The sequence below is a fragment of the Pipistrellus hanaki genome (assembly GCF_964339955.1).
Source record: "Pipistrellus hanaki genome assembly, chromosome: 1".
NCBI lineage: Eukaryota > Metazoa > Chordata > Mammalia > Chiroptera > Vespertilionidae > Pipistrellus > Pipistrellus hanaki.
In genome coordinates, this window is record NC_140503.1 from 55,134,560 (window position 1) to 55,153,832 (window position 19,273).

Below are 19,273 nucleotides of genomic sequence, written 5' to 3' on the forward strand. Positions count from 1 at the left end.
CTCTCCTACAAAAACACCAATACTATGTTGTATCAGAGTTTTTGATCATTGACAGACTATGTAAGACACAGTATATCAAAATGTTTCAAATTTTAATTTCTCTTATTATGAATGAGGTTGAACATCTTCTCATACTTTTAATAGCTTATTGTATTTTCTTTACTGTGAACTTCTGGTTCATAATATTTTACCCACTTTTATATCGGATTATCATCTATTCATTGTTTCTGAGAAAAAATATCACTTATGTTAATTTTATTTTCAGAATCTGGAAAGTTACTAGATTCTGTTTGCTAATGCTTTATTTAGATATATGCATTGGCATTTGTAAGGCATGTTAGTCCTCAATTTCCATTCTGGGGGTAATGTTTGCTTTGCTACCAATGTTATATTTGCTTTAGAAAGGATTTTTTTTCACTATTTAATATTCCATAGGATAATTGAAATGTTCTGTGTTAAAATTTTCATAAAATTCCTGTAAAATCATGTAATCCTGGTGGTGTTTAGGTAGTAAAACTTTGATAATCATATTTTCTTTCCCATGGTATTTATCTGTATAGAATTTCTAACTCTTCTGAAATGGTTTGGGAAATTATATTTTCCTTCAATATTCCCCAATTCAAAAGGATTTCCAGATTTATTTGCAGACTTGAACAAAAAGATCTGTTACGATTCTATTAATTTCTTCTTTTTCTGTGACTACCCTGTTTCCCAAAAAATAAGACAGTGTCTTATATTATTTTTTTCTCCTGAAATTGCGCTAGGTCTTGTTTTCAGGGGTTGTCTTATCTTTCCATGCACTAGGTCTTATTTTTGGAAGATGTCTTATTTTTGGGGAAACACGATATTTTTTCTCATTTCTTATTTTTCCCCTTCTTGATTATTTTAGAAAGTTGCCCTTTTCTCCCAAATAAAGTACAGCTTTTTAATTTATTATTTATTTATTTTTTATTGCCTTTTAATCAATAAGTTCTGCTTTTATCTTTATTAATGCATTCTTTCATCACTCCTTAACTTTCTTTTGTTGTTTTCCCCCAATTTTTTAATCGAATGTTTAACCTTTTGCTTTTATTCTTCCTTTTTAAAAATACAAATATTTATGGTTGTTAATTTCCCCTGAACACTGCTTTAGTTTTACCACATGGATTTGGGTATGTAGTTCGTGAAATTATCTTTATCATGTCTATTTGAATATTTATATTGAACAATCAATTTTTAAGAAAGAGTTTTAAAATGTCCAAGTGGTAGGGGCTTTCCCCCTCTGACTTGATTATACTTTTTTTTTTTTTAAATATATTTTATTGATTTTTCACAGAGAGGAAGAGAGAGGGATAGAGAGTTAGAAACATCGATGAGAGAGAATCATCGATCAGCTGCCTCTTGCACACCCCCTACTCGGAATGTGCCTGCAACCAAAGTACATGCCCTTGACCGGAATCGAACCCGGGACCTTTCAGTCCCCAGGCCGACGCTCTATCCACTGAGCCAAACCGGTCCCGGCTTGATTATACTTTTAATAAAAGAATATATTTGCATTTTTGGAATTTTTTGGAGTTTTCTTTGTGGCTTATTATGATCAATGTTCCAGGGTTCTTAAAAAGAAAGTATATGTATATTCTGTTTTCAAAGTATAAAATTAGCTAAATGTCATTTAGTACTGCCTTATTAATTATATTATTTAGGTTTTATGTTTCATTATTTATCTTTTATCTATATTATCTCTTTTTATTAAATAGGTTAATTAAAGTATTCTGATAATCTTTCTCTTGCTCCTATATAACCTGAACTTTTTGTTTTGTTTTGCTATTTTGGAGTGCATTAATGTTTATAGTGGTATATTTTTATTATGAATTATACAATTTAATATTAAAAGTGCTCTTCTTTGACTTATTTAATTCTTCTTGGCCTGAATTTAATCTTATTTGCTATTAAGATCATGACTTATGGTTTCTTTTCATTTGCATTTGTCCACTTTTTATTTTCAGTGTTCCTGAATGACTTTATTTTAGGTGTGTCTCTGTGTGCAGCATAGGCTTAGATTTTGCTTTGCATTCCAAACTTTCAAACTTGTTATTTTATTTATTCTTTTTTTTTATTTGCTTGTTCATTTGACCTATACTATGCCTCACTTCAAAAGGCTTTACAGTGAATTATAGACACATAGTAGTAGACAAATAGCACATATCCATAAGATTGATAAGAAATGGCAGCTAAGTAGTAAAATTAAGCAAGCAGGGATGGCAAACCTACATGCATTCCAATCACAAAAATCTCATTGTACATATAATGGCACACAATTGCATACACACACTATTGATTCTCCAACTTTTTAAAATAAGTGATGGGCCACCTACATTAGGGTATGTGTTCTCTTAGTTCTGTTATAATATTTTAGGTTATCCTTTGTGTCTAAATACATTTCCTGTAATATTTAGGAAAGTATTACATAATTTTTCTACTATCTACTTCCAAGTACAGCTTTTGAATTTATTATTTTATATATTTTTCTTTCCTTTTAATCAATAAGTTCTGCTTTTTATCTTTATTAATGCCCTGTATATTTTGTTGTGCTATGCTAATCTCTGTATTTCTTTTAGACTTAGTCCTTCAGTTAGAGAGATTTGGTGCTCACCACCAACTAGTCTCTTTCCCATGTTTTTTCCAGTTAATCCAGTTTCAAGAGGATTAAGGAGTATCTGTTCAAAACCATCTGTTGACTTTATATTTGAATAACAGTTTGGTTATTATCTTTTGAGTCACAATTTCTTTTGGGGGGGGTGGAGATGTGGGAATATTCAGGGATATCTAAGGTTAGTGTGTATTTTACTTCTTATTAGTGAGTTAATCATTTTCCTTCCCAATAATATTTAAAAATTTTTTTATTGTTTAAAGTATTACATATAGTAGTATATAACTCCTTTCCCTCCCCCATAGACCTTCCCCCAACCTCCCCTACCCCCTGTCACATGCCCTCATCCCACGCCCCCAGTGTCTTTTGTCCATTGGTTGTGCTTACATGCATGCATACAAGTCCTTTGGTTGATCTCTTTCCCCCCTCCCCAAAACTCCCCAGCCTTCCTGCTGTAATTTGACAGTCTGTTTGGTGCTTTACTGCCTCTGTATCTATCTTTTTGTTCATCAAGTTATAATGTTCTTTATTATCCATAAATGAATGAGAACATGTGGTATTTTTCTTTCAAATGTCCATCAGCAGATGAGTGGATTAGAAAACTATGATAAATCTACACAATGGAATACTATGCTACTATAAAAAAAGAAGGAATTCCTACTATTTGCAGCAGCATGGATGGAACTGGAGAGCATTATGCTAAGTGAAATAAGCCTCCCCAATAAATTTTGTTCAAAACTTATTACATTGAAAAAATAATCAGTGATTAAATAAGTCTTTATGATTCTGGAATAAACACAACTAATTGAGTGTCTTATATATGGTCTTCTCATATATCCTACATTTTAGGGTAATATGCAAATAGACCAAACAGCAGAACAACCAAACAACCAATCAAAGCATAATATGCTAATGACATTCTAAGGCTGCTCAACCGCTCGCTATGCCATGCACTGACCTCCAGGGGGCAGACAGTAGACCAGTCAATCAGTCGCTATGACCACCAGAGGCAGATGCTCTAATCCACATGTGGCAAACACAAGGCCCGCGGGCCAAATCCAGCCCGCCAGGCCTTGCAATGTGGCCCGCACCGCGCTGTCATCACTGCACTCCGCTGTCAGTTTATGACATTGTCAGTTTATGACTGTTCAGTAAACCATTCGGCCCGCGATTTAGGCTGGATTTTAGATTTTGGCCCCTTCTCTGATTGAGTTCAACACCCCTACGTAGGTTAGCTTGCTGCTGGGGTACTGCCGATTGGGACTGAGTGAGATCTGAGAAAGTATTCTATAGTCAAACACAGCATTTTTGTATCAGAAGGTATTAATTCACACTAAGCAGGCTAAAAAAATCTAAAACTAGACACATATCAATCCAGGTCAGATATTGCAATCAAAATGAGTTCAAGTCTGGTCAGATTTTGCTATCAAGTAAGATTTGGGGGGAAAAAACCTTTCAGTTTGCAGGGCTTCTTTGTATTTTGGAGTTGCAATAAGCTTCTTTGTATTTTGGAGTTGCAATAAGATTTTTACAGCCATTGGATATTTTCCCTCATAGGCCTTTGGAAAGCTCACTATCTGCTGCATGGCTCTGAAATGAGAAGACGGTATTTAACGGTAATGAAACAGAAAGCCATTTTAGTGCCAGATGTTTGATGCTGAAAAATCATATAAGCACTAAAAATGCTTAGAGGAAATGTTTTTGAATTTTAAAATATGATTGTTGGAACCAGGTTTCTAGTTTTTTGTTGTTGTTGTTCTCCTACAGAAAAAAAAGCCTGTGGATTTCTCAGTCAACCCCCAAGTAGATAAAACATTTCAGTTTTTTGACCACTCTCTGATGGAATCCATTAAACTGGGCGATACCAAAGTGCATGAATTCCTGAGGCTACTCGCTCTCTGCCACACTGTGATGTCAGAGGAAAACAGTGCAGGTAAGTGAAAGTGTGTCTAAGTGGTGAGCCTTGGTTTTTAAATCAGAACTGATATTTTTATTTAAAACGTTTGGAATTGGAAGGATTTTCTAATTAAAAATACATCTTTGGCCTAAACTGGTTTGGCTCAGTGGATAGAGCAGACTGAAAGGTCCTAGGTTCGATTCTGGTCAAGGGCATGTACCTTGGTTGCAAGAACATCCCCAGCAGGGGGTGTGCAAGAGGTAGCTGATAGATGATTCTCTCTCATCTATGTTTCTAACTCTCTATACCTCTCTCTTCTTCTCTGTAAAAAATCAATAAAATATATTTTAAAAAAATACAACTTTGCTTAGAGGCTTATCTACTACACTAGCTTTTCTTTATATTTATTTATATCCTGAATATTTTCCAGTTATCTCTCAATTATTCACATACCCATTTAATAGATACAGATGACATCAGGTATATTGTCACAATGAATTTTTCCAGTAATGGGGGTAGATTTATACTGATGAAATAATGCTCTTATATAGTCCTCAGTATGAACAAGTCTTCACACTTAGTAAGATGGTTGTTTAGAAGCTCAGAGTTCCTAGAATAGAACAAAATCAGCGGGGCCACTTTGATATTAAAGTGATGAGATGGGTAGATAATGGTGTTAATGAATCAGCTTCTTATTCCAATCAAGCCCAAACTATTTTATTTGCAAGTTATTTTTCTTTCTACTACCAACTATTGACTAAGAAGTATCACCCAAGTAATTAAATTCAAAAGTGAAATACTGTATATATAGACTGTAGATTCTTTATATGTATACTAGTGCTCTGGTGCACAGATTCATGCACATTGAGAGGAAATAAATTTGAAGGTGGCTGGTGGGGTGGGACTGGGTGAGACGGGCTGGACACACCCTGGAGCCAACCTCCCTCAGTCTCTCCCTAGCTGGCTGTACCTGGGGTGGCACCACAACTCGAAGGTCATCTGTGGCATGAATGGGATCCCTCTGGCAGGTGGGGTCCCTCTGCCTGGCCAATGGGGATCAGGCTGAAGCCGGCTTTTCAACATCCCCCGAGGGATCCCAGATTGTGAGAGGGCAGTTCTTGAGTGATACACCCTGGAATCAAACTACCTCCTTTCTGGTTCTGGGTGTATCACCAGAGACCACAGCTGCCAAGTCACCGCAGTTCAGCAGTTCTTGTGTTGAGCATCTGCCCCCTGGTGGTCATTGCACATCATAGCTTCCGGTTGGATGGTTGGATGATTGCTTAGCCTTTTATATATATAGATATGTGTGTGAGAGATATGTGTATCTATCTCTATCTCTATCTCTATCTCTAATCTCTGCACACATACATTTGTGTATATTTTTCTTATTGGGACTACATTCAAGCCATAATTTTGTCCTTAGCGATTGACAATATTATAGATGTCATGCATTTTTCTACTCCTTTTATTCTCCCCACCCAACCCCTACCCCATCTCAAGCCTTCACCACAATATTGTCTATGTCCATGGGCTATGCATATATGCATATAAGTTTTTTGGTTAATTTCTTCCTATCTCCTCACCACCTCTCTCTTCAGAGATCTGTCAGTCTTGTCGGGGTTCTTGTCCCATCATTAAGAAGGGGTACAGCAATATGGAGAAAGGAGCAGATGTGTAGATTCAATAAAGAGTCCAAAGACAAAAGATAGTTTTGAAAGGCATTGGGGGTCAGAGGAGCTTCAGCTAAAGGAGCTAAAGACTACCTCTTGACTCAGGACCCAGTGCTTTTTATTATATTAACACAATTTGTCCTAAGGCAAGGTGGAGATAATACACTTCAAAGGGTAGGGTTTCAAAGGGTAGGGTTTACAGAAGCATTGTCAGATTGGGGAATAGCCTCCAGCTGTTCAGGTGTTTGGCCAACAGGAGGCAATAACATGTAGACTAAGATGTCCTGAGCTGTCTGGCAGATAGCAATCTTATTCAGGTTTGGGGGAGATGCTTTTTAGCCATTCCAACAGGTAAACTACATTTGTGGCTCAGCCCTTGTTGAGCCCCCCAAGTTCACCAACGTTTTGATGAAACTCTTGTAATTATGACATGTTGGAATTGGTTCCCGGCATAGTCTGTTCCATGCATCCATGCCTCTGGACCTATATTCTCTATGTCTTTTAACACGTCTCTCATTTTTCCATTCCTTTATCTCTCTGGGATGTATTCTGGAGTTTTCTTTATTTTTTTCAGCACACTAACTCTTTCTCTGATTGTATATAACCTGTAGTTTCTTAATTTTTAATTTCTATAAAACCTTTAATACTTTTTCACATCTGCTTAATTTTGTGCCTCTCTTTTATGTCTTAAAATCTATTAAATATTTGTAATGTGCTATTTTTAATAATTCCAATATAGGGGTAACCAATGGTAACTTTTGGTGTGAATCATTTCACCTATTCCAGTTACAGATAGTAGATGGTTTATTTGTTTTTAATGAAAAGGAATTACAGTATATACATTAATATACTGCTTGTTTTCTTAACAATTTATGTTGGCCACCACTATAAATCAGTAAATGTGGATCTAGCTCTGTCTACTTTTTCTAATTGATTTTTACCTACGAAGATATCACATACCAAATTTATGTAGGAAGGCTTACTTTATAATACTATTTTTCTAAAGTGCATTGTCTTATTTTCTTCATTATTTCTCTCTCTTACCCTCACCCCAACACATACATATTACCAGAGGCCAAGGATTAACATCTGGTTTGGTTCCTTAAATTTTAGGGAATTTCTTATATACCTTCTCATAGAAAGGTCTCTAGTGGCTGACTGAAGTGGAATTTGGAATATCTGCTCCATTATTCTTTGACTGTGGGATTGTGCAAAAACCATAACCTCTCCAATCATAACCCCGATATTCAAGGCTTGCCATGAGGATTATGTGAGTTAATAGATATTAACTGTTTTAGCTGATGAAACTTTCACGGTACATTTCTTGTTACTGAAAATACAAAGGTATGGTCTCTTCCTTAAGACACTTGCAGCATAGTGGAGAGGCACACTCAGCAACAACTATCTTTTAAGATAAGATGACACAAGTTACACTAGTAGTATGCATAGCTCACAGGATAAACGCCTGTTCTAGCTGGTGTGTGAGGAGAAAATGTCTGATTTCTAGAGCTGTCATTTGAGCTGAGTGTTGAAGAATGAGTTGAAGTTGGTATTGGCATTCTATGAATGTTAAGCTATTCTTTTTGGTATTCATACATTTGTTTATTTTCCCTTTTCAAAATACCCTTTCTTGATTGTTGTTTAATCCACTTTTTTTCCTCCCCTCTTAGGACAGCTGATTTATCAAGTTCAATCACCTGATGAAGGGGCTCTAGTGACTGCCGCAAGAAATTTTGGTTTTATTTTTAAGTCTCGGACCCCAGAGACAATAACAATAGAAGAATTGGGAACACTAGTTACTTACCAATTGCTTGCCTTTTTGGATTTCAACAATGTCAGGAAAAGGATGTCTGTCATAGGTGAGGTTGGTAGCTGAGATTATTTTTGAGCTTTGCTATGGTTATATTGATGCTTCTCATGGATAATTTGCTCTTGATTATGTGCTCTGAGTTGTGATATTTTTGTAGCATTGTGAACTTATATCATCCTCAACTTAACCTGGACACTGTGTAATAAGCATAACTAACATTTAACAAATACTTATTATGTGTCTAGCACTGTTCTAAATACTCTACATGAATGAACAGATTTAATTGTCACAAAACCCTAGAAGGTACATACCATATTTTGACAACCATTTTAATTGAGTAACTTGACCTAGATCACGTAGCTTGAAGTGGAATATCTGGGATTTAAATCTAGGAGTTCTGACTGCCAAGCCCCTTCATTTCAGCACTACACACGCTCAGGATGAATTCCTGAATTCCTTGGCACCTGCTAGTTATCGTTGACATTGTCCTTTTGTGAACACTATTATCAGCCGCTCGTTATCACTCATTGACTCTCTTTTCTGGATTACTGGAGATGATCACCTAAAATTATATTTGATACCACAACAAAGGATGATTTTTAAACTGTGCTAATCCTCAGTGCTGCCTCAGTGTCCCTCTCATTTGCACTTTGCTCCTCTTTCCAGTCCTTCCAACAGGTGTTCTAAGCCTTTGCCCTCCCCTCAAGTCCTCAAATTTGTCATGATCTCCTTCACTCTTAGAAGCAAAATTCATCTTCTATTTCTCTAAAAAATAGAAAAAAATATAGAGGCCTTCTGAGATGTGCACCATCAACTTATATGTTTCCCTATCCTTCTCCTTCATCCCCAAGTTGTAACTGTACTCATTTTCCCCCCTACTCTTGTTCCTTTTCAAAGCTGAAGGTTCTATCTGGTCCCCTCCCTTCCTTCCTCAACTTCTTCCCTCCCTCAACTCTCTCTCTCCCATCCTCAACTCCCTCCCTCCCTTGCTGCTTCCTTCCCTCCTTTCTTACGTCTTTGATTTCTTCTTTATCCCTGGCTTCTTACTTCAGCTCACAACTCTGTAATTATCCTATTTCCTTAAAGTTATTGTTCATGCTGATTTCTACTGATTTTGCCACCCCATTTTTCTTCCTTCCATCATGGTTTAATTTTTCAAGGTCAGTTTTTTCTCTTCACCTTTATTTCTCTTTTTAGCCTATTAGGGTGAGCTTCTGTTTCCACTACTCAAGAAGAATGCTTTCTGAGGTTTTCAATCACCTCATCGTTTCTCCATGCAGTTATCTTCTTTATCATCTATCTATCTATCTATCTATCTATCTATCTATCTATCTATCTATCTATCATCTATCTATCATCTATCTCCTATCATTTATCTAATCATCTATGTATCTATCTGCCTACTTACCTACCTACCCATCTATCTCTTTAAACTTACTAATACTGAGCCTGTTGACCTTCTTCTCTTAACATTCCTCTTTTGGCCTCTGTGACCTCACTGACTCCTGGGTCTCCTCTTGTTCTGTCTTTTCTTTCTCTAACTCCTTTGCTGACTACACTCCATCCCATTCTCCAGTATTGTCCTCTTCTCTTCTTACTTCCTGGGCTCCTCTTGGATAATCTTGACCACTCACATAGTGATAACTATTGCCTATATTCCATGTCCTTCCTGTACAGTTCTTTAGCTTTAGTCTCTTTCGGAGGTCCACACACATACTCAGTTTTCTCCTAGATTCTGCCAATGGGTTATACTATGGTTACCTCAAATGTTATATGTCTAATATAGAGCTTTCTTTCACAGGTGTTGCTTTTTCTATAGCACTTATTAAAATTGCTAACAATCACTTTTTACTGTATCCCTATGAGTAAATGGAGCACTTTAAAATGAACTATTTTATTAAATTACTGTAATAATATGTGACCTCATTTAGGAGATGAGGAAATTAAAGGTCAAAGATTTTAAGTCACTTACCAAAGATTGTCCCACATCTGTCACATGACTTCTCATACAGCTGGTAAGATGCAGAGCAAATATTTGAACTCAGGTCTATCTTTCTCCAAAGTCTGTTCTCTTAACCTCTATTTTAACTCACTGTCTTTTGACAGCTCATCTCTTTTATGCCCCTAGGTTAGTGGTTCTCTAACTTTACCTCCCATCAGAACCACCAGGAAAGCTTGTGAAAACACAGATTGCTGGGCCTCAGGCCCAGAGTTTCTAACTCAGTACGTTTGGGGTGGGGCCTAACCATTTATTAGTACATGTCTAACAAGCTCCTGCATTATACCAACACTGGTACTGCTGGTCAGGGGACCATAGTTTGGGGACCACTTTCCTGGACTGATGGATTATCAAATACTATTCCTTATGTTCCCAAGAGCTGTGAGGAGCATTTCTGAAACCTATGTCCTTCTTTGCTACTCTCTCCACTCAGGCCTCAGCATCTCTTGCCTTATTTACAGAGTCCTCAGTAGTCACCGTGTTTCTTTTTAAAATTAGCCTCAAAACCCCCTTTTATTGTAAAAGCCTTCTTTCCTTTTCCCTTACTTTCCAGTACCATGGCTTTAGTTGAGTCTCTCATCACTGCTTGCTTGCATTCTTATTAAAACATTGGGCTGATTTTGCCATCACTCTCTTAAAAAACCTTGATGGCTTCATAGAATTTAAAGGATAAAGTCCTTAGGATGTCATTCCAGATTATTTGTAATCTGACTGCAATCTGATTTTTTTCCACTACTCCAAATGTTATGCTCCAACTCATTAGACTTCACCATTCCTGGCATGCATTGTGTACTTTCACAACCTTTGTGTGTGCTGTTTCCCTTGCCTAAGAACTCTCCTTTTCTCTACTTCTTTCTTAAAAAACTCCTACTCACCTGGTAATGTCCAGTTCAAATGCTACCTCTTCTCTCGATTCTTTTCCTACTTTCCAAATAACTGTATTCTCCTTTGTTAACCTGAGCTCCTTGTTCATAACATGAGTGTGATACCAGTCACACGAAAGTCACGACTTTCCCAGTTGTTGGGGTGTGTACCACCTGAAGGCAGGTGCTATGCATTAATTTTGACTTAGTCTTCTTTTTTTAAATACTATTCTTTAAAAAATACTTTTATTGATTTTTAGAGAGAGAGAAAGGGAAAGGGAGAGAGAGAAACATCAATATGAGATCAAAACATCATTGGGCTGCCTCCTGCATTCCCCCTACTGGGGATTGAGCCTGTAACCCAGGCATATGCTCTGATCCGGTTTCAAAACAGCAACCTTTTTGTGCAACCACTGAGCAACACCGGCCAGGGCATGCCTTAGTCTTAAACTGCCCAGAGCCAAGCATAGAGTTTAGCACACAGTAGGTTTTCTATAAATGTATGTTAAATAAAACATAACCCAATACTTTGTAACTTATGGATATCCTGATCCTCATATTAAATCACTTTCTACTGTGGAAAACCTATGTGTTTATGTAATTGTAGGGTTTTTGGTCTCTACTGGAAACTAGCCCTAGAAGATTGCTCTAAGTAGGTGAAAACTAAACGTCATCTGAGAATGTTTATTTTTATATTTTTAACAACAGGTTATAGGCAGTTATCATTGATGTTGCCAATGAGAACAGATGCTGTTGCTTTTTTTTCTTTTCTTTTTTCTTTTTCTTTTTTTAAAATTTCTTTATTGATTAAGGTATCAAATATTTGTCTTCAACCCCCCATTCCAATCCCCCACCCCTCCCCCCACATTACCCCACCTCCCTATTGTCCTTTTCCACTGGTTAGGCTCATATGTATGTACACAAGTCCTTTGGTTGATCTCTCTCTTTTATCCCCACCCTCCCTCTGAGGTCCAACAGTCTGACCCATGGCTCCTTATCTCTGGGTCTGTTCTTGTTCATCAGTCTATGTTGTTCCCCTAGATGAGTGAGATCATGTCCTACTGGAAATATACTTATAAGAATCGAAAATGAGACAAGCAATAATGGTTATGCTGAAAGGCAAATTAATCAGTCTGTAGTGAGTTTCTTTCTAGGCCAGCAGTTCTTTTGAGATCCAATTTCAATGTCAAACAGTTCCTTCAGATGCTGCTGCTTTAAGTGTCAACCTAATGTGGTATCAGTGGGAGCTATCTTCTATTTACAGCTTCAGGGGAGGTGTTGTTGATATTGGGTTGGCCCAGAATTGGCTCTTAGGGTGTTGACAAAAACCTAAGATTGCTACACAGGGAAACTTTTGGCTTTTCTCCAGCATCAGTCACCATTGCAGGCTGTGGAGAAATCACAGCCTAACCACAAACATCAGATGTTTGCCTTAATGGATCCCATATGAAGAAAGGTAATGTTCCACCACAGAACGCATGGAGGCCTGAGGGCTTTATTTTGGTTCTGTGTGGCTTTTAATCTGGAGGACTTTGAAAGAGAGACTGCACAAGGGTACAAAAGTCTCTGTTTGATAACAAGGCAAAAACAATGCCAGTCTCATGGTTGTCACATGGCTTGGTCTGTGGGGAAAACATCCTGATGTGAAGTGAAGGCTCAGACATTTGCTATGTTTCGCCTCCTCCTCCTCCTTTTACTCGTTTTTCTTCTTTGTTCTCCTTCCTTTTCCTTCTCTTCTGTTCTTTCCCTTCTCCTCCTCTTCCTCACTCTTTTTCTTCTCCCCCCTTTTGCCTATCATTTGTTGAACCACAAATGTGTACCAGTAGTACTTTCATTCTGGAGCAAGACCCCTGATTTAATTTAGGGATATGTAAATAAAAATTGATTTCTATAGAGACTTATGCCAGAGGGTTTAGGATCTACTATATTGCTAAACATATAAATATCATTATATAGTTTTAGAAGCAGGAATTCAACTGATTATGTAAATAAAAACACAGAGATAAAGTTCAAAGACAGTTATAATAGAGGCTAGTGGCAAGTAATTATTAACGAAGAATACATTATAATAGCTCTTTGAAAAGCCCTTATTTAAGGGCTGCTCAACTCTGAACTGTTCAATGCTTAATCAGTAAGAATCATATTGCCATGTCAGGCCTTTCTCAGTGTGAATGTATGAACAGCCACCCAACTGAGATGCAAAGCAGAATTATTGATCACCCTTCACAGTGCTGCTATTGCATTGACTCTTACAGCATAAGCCTGTAACTGTTTCTGACCTTTGTCTTTCCTTTATGTCACAAAGCCATAGCTGCTGCTCTCAATAAATTTCACATCATTATAATTCAACTCAATTACACAAATGTTTATTAAGTGCTTACCATGTTTCAGGGACTTGAAGCTAAAGAGGAGGTGGAATTAAAACATGTTCTGTGTGGTAGCATGGAGGAGAAGATGGCAAAGCAGGGCAGGAAACAGGCTGGAAAAGGGCAGCTCTGGATGGCCCCTGAGTATGCTATGTTAAGGAATCACATCTCATCTAAGGTTAGAGGGAAGCTGTTGCAGGACGCTAAGCATTAGTGGGAAGATGATTCTGTCTGGATAAAGAAGAGTCTGGAAAAAGCAGGACTGGAAAGAGTAAAACCATGTAGGTTAATGTGATAATCTAGGCAAGAGAGAAATTCATGACTTCAGTTGGATGTATGGGTGTGAAGGAGGGTAGCTGAATGATGGCCAGATATTTGATCTGGAGGCTAAGTGAACGAGGACTCTGGCTATTGAATCTGGGGGCAAAGGAGCACTAGCTAGTTATTGAAGGAAGATAATGTGTCCATTAGAGGAGCCAATGCTGAGTTAGGAGATAGCATCAGAAAGTTGTACAGCTGAAAAGGACCTTAGAAGTTATATATTTTTTAAAAATGTCTCCTTTTTCACATGTAGGAACTGAGACAAAAAGATGTTAAGGAATTTGTGCAAATCATATTTGTGATTTCCCTAGACACGTGGTTCTCAATGTGTTGTCTGGGGAACTCTAGGAAACCTGGAGTGTTTTTTAGAGGATGCACAAGGACAAAACTACAATAATAATAATAATAATACTAATGTCTTTTTCATTCTTTCTGTACTGAGTATACTGTGGAGTTTTACAAAGACCACATGCTGTGTAATATCACAACAGATTGAATGCAAAGCAGATATGAAAATCCAACTGTCTCCTATTAGACCAGACATTAAAGGGACCTATAACCATGTAACAATGCACTCCCAAATTAAATTTTATTGTTCTGGAAAAATATAGTTCTAGTTCATAAAAATGTTATTTATGTAATAGGTTTATTATTATAATAATGATCATCATAGTAATATAGTGTCATAAGACTATTTATATAATAAAATTTATCAGTTTTAATTTCTAGCATGGTAAATGTTGATAGAACCCATATTAAAAGCTCTTTGGAGTCTTCATGAAGTTTTAAGAGGGAAAAGGGGTTTTGAGACCCAAAAGTTTGAGAACAGATGTCCTAGTCTGGACTATCAAAAATGGTCACAGGGAAGTCCCACTGGCAAAGCTTTGCTTTCATAGCTCTGGTGATGCGAGGAAGAAATTATTTGGGAAATGGTCAAACTGGATTATTATAAAAGTAAGAGGAAGCCTTTGCTAGGATTAAATGCTCCTCCCCCCACTTGAACAATGAGATAAATTGCATATATATTTTCTCTCTTTCCCTCTAATGTGGGCAATTAAAGCAAGAGTGTAAGAAAACTGCATGAGTTATGGCAACTAGAAAATCTGACCAAGGATCTTAGAAGAGCTGATGAACCTAGACAAGTCTCAGTACAAAATCGTTTCCAGGGTGCATTAGATCTATCCAAGCCAGGGGGAAACTAGAACTGATTAATGTCAACTAAGTGTCATTAGAGGTGAGAGGGAAAAATAATTTATTATACAATGATCTTTGTATTTTTTTTAAAATCAAGTTGCAAATTTTGAGTCCTATTAAATTAATAGTAATCCATATTTATGTTCATTTGTTTTGAGGCATTCTCTCTTTAGGGGAAAGGTATCATTGAGTGGAAAGCATGTATAGTCTATGGCTCGATGAAGCTTGTGAGGGTCAGTGTGTTCAGATCATGAAGTTGTGACCCAGGCAGTTGTCTTAAATTGTAAGCAGTTCCTGGAAAGAAATACATTGCCATGCCATCCAATCGTTCATTTTTTTTTTCATTTAGTAAATAACAAAGTGCCTAGTATGTGCCAAGGTGTAAAGCTAAGCCTACAAAGGTAGGCCAAGTATTCTGCAATTTAAAAACAGACTTGTCTGACGGTAACATGTGGGACATCAGAGGGAGGATTGGGTATTGGAGATGAGGGGAGCCCAGTGAAGACTGTCCTTCCCAAACCTGAGGGCAGGTTAAAAACCCAGCCATCCTAATAACGACTTCCAGTGGGAAGAAGGTAGAAACCTTGATTTTGAAAGCCCCCTGTGAGGCATCCTTACAGCCAGAATTGTGACTCAGGAATGAATCACCAAGAATGAAAGGGCCTTTCCAAGGAGTAAAGGGGTAAAGAAATATGTTAGCAAGGGCTGAGAACTAATGCATAAAACATTGGTTTGAATGGCCTGAATTCCATATGGAGATCATTTGGCATAACACTGACAGTTAGTTGATTCCTACTGTGGGTCTTAAATTTCACACCAGGAGAGAGGAAATTAAGCTCGCAATTCTGCTAAATACAGGCTTAATTTAAATGTACCAAGCCTTCGGAAACAGTAAGGAAGGAAAATAGGAAGGCCATACACATCAGAACAAAAACACTCATTTCTGAGTTAGGGAAATCAAAGGATTCCAATGGATGAAATATTTCTAAGTTAATAAAACAGGAATAAAGCCAAGCAACTTAGATAGTGACCTTCTAACCATAGACACTGAATATTTTACTACTGGCTGAAACATGGACATTTCCAAATTGCCTGGGTGGAACCCTGGGAGAGCCTTGGTTTGACAGATTTTATTGATTATAACCTACTTTCCAAACTTTTTTTTTTCTTTTCAGTTAGGAACCCGGAAGGACAGATAAAGCTTTATTCCAAAGGAGCAGACACGATTTTGTTTGAAAAACTTCATCTGTCCAACGAAGACCTTCTGGCATTGACGTCAGACCATATCAGTGTAAGTGCCTCTGTTTTAAGGTTAGCACAATGGCCCTTTGGCCACTTGTTATGGTTAGGTCTTGTTTTAAAAATATCAGCTAAACGATCTGACTTCTGAAATAAAAAACATGTGGAGAGTGGTTCCACAGGAAACTGCCAGTGAACGTCTGGAAACTGGCACGTGGCCCCACCTCCTGCCCCGCTGAGAGTCTGGTTGGTCTCATCACAGGTGGATTAACACACAGCAGCTGAGAAGTAGCCCTGGAATGTGGGCTCCCTACCTCCAGCCAGGAGAAGGCTCAGACACTGGCTCTAACTCCCCCGAAGTTGGGGGCTGCTCCCCATGGGAGACTGGGCTGGTTCAGGGAAGCAAAGCTGGACAATTGCTTTCACCTGAGTTTCATTGTGTCTGGCACCAACAGAATCTCTTACGATCATCATCAGTGAAAAGCTTAGGGTTGTGTTTACAGGGTGAGGAGAAAATAGTTTCTGTAGCCAATTTTCTCTTCCAGGGGTCTTTTTATTGAGGACATAAATCATGATGAGTCACTTATGTTCCCTGGGTTGAAATTACCAATTGCATACATTCTGAAACTATGCATTATTTCTTTCCAAAGGTTTTCTGGAGAGCAGGGTGATCTTTGACAAACTATTTTTTTTTTTTTTAAGAAAGTAAGATTCTATGAATTAAATATGAGCATTACCTAGTTTAAACCCAAGGTTCAAGTGTCTCTCTAGTATTTCTTGAGGTTCTGTTTAACCCAGTATGAACTTAATGGGCAACTGGCCAAAACTCTCATTTCCTCATTGGTTTCTCTCCTTTAAACAATCATTGAGGATTCATGTTCTTTGTCAAGCCCTATATTTTATACAAAACATTCCCTGAATCTTTTAAAAACAAACAAACAAAATGAATTAAAAAAAACCCAAAAACCTCTACTTGACTCAAAGTTTAAAAAATGATGGTTTAGTAATATTGGGTACAAACATAGCTATTGTTTTTGTCTTTCCAATAGAGGATTCTTGATTTTCTTTTAATCTCTTCCAGAAGGCTGGCATAGTCTTTTTAATTTTTTTTTTTATGAGAACAACATTGGAATCATAAGTATCTAATTTTTGTCATTGCTCAAACACTGAGGCCCTAGATTTTTGTACCTTCGCCTTTCATACTAAAATATAGAAAGCATAATTTGGCCTTTTTACATTTCTAGGCAAAAGAAAACTTTTTTCAGGTAATATCAATTTGATTTGTTCTTTGCTTTCATTCACTTTATTCATTTAGACTTTCAAATTCTGAGGTTTTTAAATTTATATTTAATTATTGATTCTGAATTGTTTAATGGTAGGAAACAACCTTGCTTAAATGCTCATTTAGGATTCAATTTGTGTTTCATGTACTAATTAAATAACTTAAATCATCTGTCCCCTTTTGTAATGTCTTCTTAGAGTTGATTCACTATTGTACAGAACAGAGAGGAATGCCCAGGGGGTTGCAAGTTAAAGGCAAAGAAATGTTTGTGCGAATTAAGAGGATAAAAGATGGTTACAACACAGTGGCTCCACGTTCCGATCAGTAGGGGACCCAGCGGTGGTCCTGGAAGGCAGGGCTTGTAAATGTGATTGTAATATCCAAACTGCTACCGAATGCCTATAAGATAAATTTGGAGAAATTTTCTCATGGTCTCTCTGGGCAGTGTGCACTGACTTTTTCTTTCCATTAATCTCCTTACAATGTGTCACAGTTTAACTTGTGTATGTATGATCACAAACCTTTGTGTGTTGTGTAAGCCAAAGCATAGAGAAGGTATGTTCAATGGCAATGCCAAAAGCATAGGAATAGCTATAAAATCGCTTATAGTATACAGGCCCGTAAAATGACCACTAGGCAAAGTGGGAGGTTTGCAGCATTTCCCCAAAGCAATCACATGTTTCTTGCCACTGTGACTGTGGGAGACACTTAGCAACTACCAGTCTCCTAATTTGAAATGTTTCCTTATTCGAAGGATAAAGCATCAGAAGTATCATTTAAGATTGTCAGTTTACTGAGACATGAAAGTAAAAGCATAATTCTCCTATTAATTTGAGCTTTTATTAAATACTAACTCCATAGGAAACAGTTTAATAAAAAATAATTTAAAAAAACTAACCTGACCTTATGGTGTCTTTAAAGTTTTAAATCATTTTATTAATATGTCCTATATAATAAAGAGGTAATATGCAAATTGACCATCACCCCAACACACAAGATGGCTATCCTCATGTGGTCAAAGATGGCTGCCCCATGTAGACACAAGATGACTGCCACAAGATGGCCAGCAGGGGTTGGCAGTTGTGGGCGATCATGCCAGCAGGGGAGGGCAGTTCGGAGGGACCAGGCCTGCAAGGGAGGGCAGTTAGGGGTGATTGATCAGGCCTGAAAGGGAGGGCAGTTGGGGGTGACCAGGACAGCAGTAGAGAGCAGTGAGGGGCAATCAGGCTGGCAGGGGGGGGCAGTGAGGGTTGATCAGACTGGCAGGGGAGGGCAGTTAGGGGCAACCAGGACTGCAGGGGAGGGCAGTTAGGGCAAATTGGGCTGGCAAGGGAGCAGTTAGGTGTCAATTAGGCTGGCAGAGGAGTGGTTAAGGGGTAATCAGGCTGACAGGCAGAAGCCATTAGGGCCAATCAGGCAGATAGGCAGGCAAGCGGTTGGGAACCAGCAGTCCTGGATTGTGAGAGGGCAGTCAGACATCCCTTGAGGGGTCCCATATTGGAGAGGGTGCAGGCTGGGCTGAGGGACCTTCCTGCCCCCCCCCCCCGCCATGCACGAATTTTGTGCACCGGGCCTCTAATACACACACACACACACACACACAGAGAGAGAGAGAGAGAGAGAGAGAAAGAGAGAGAGAGAGAGAGAGAGAGAGAGAGAGAGAGAGAGAGAGAGAGAGAGAGAGAGAGATTTTTTTTTAATACAGGAGATCTAGAATGAAAAATCTTCTATTCTATTCTATTCTATTCTATTCTATTCTATTCTATTCTATTCTATTCTATTCTATTCCTACTTCCCAGCAAACATTTACATTGACTTTCTGCCTTTCTCTCCCCCAGGGGTTTTTATTATCACATAATATTAATTAATAGGCTTAAACTTCTATTACCTGACTAACATCTATTTATTCACCTATTATTGACTTTTAACTTCTTATTTTGAAAATTTTAAGCACAAACAAAAGTAGGACTGAGCTAATTTTAGACATAGCTATATTATTA

General features: G+C 37.8%; 1 protein-coding gene across 7 annotated transcripts in view; it reads left to right on the forward strand.

The window, feature by feature from the left end:
- ATP8B4 (ATPase phospholipid transporting 8B4 (putative)) overlaps positions 1-19,273 on the forward strand; it is a 246,461-nt gene that overhangs the window by 162,582 nt on the left and 64,606 nt on the right. For all 7 annotated transcript variants that reach the window (XM_084898218.1, XM_084898216.1, XM_084898217.1 and 4 more), the window contains 3 exons: positions 4,397-4,562; positions 7,870-8,058; positions 15,928-16,043. In XM_084898218.1, coding sequence (XP_084754344.1) covers positions 4,397-4,562; positions 7,870-8,058; positions 15,928-16,043 — 471 coding nt within the window. The remainder of the gene's footprint in view (positions 1-4,396; positions 4,563-7,869; positions 8,059-15,927; positions 16,044-19,273) is intronic.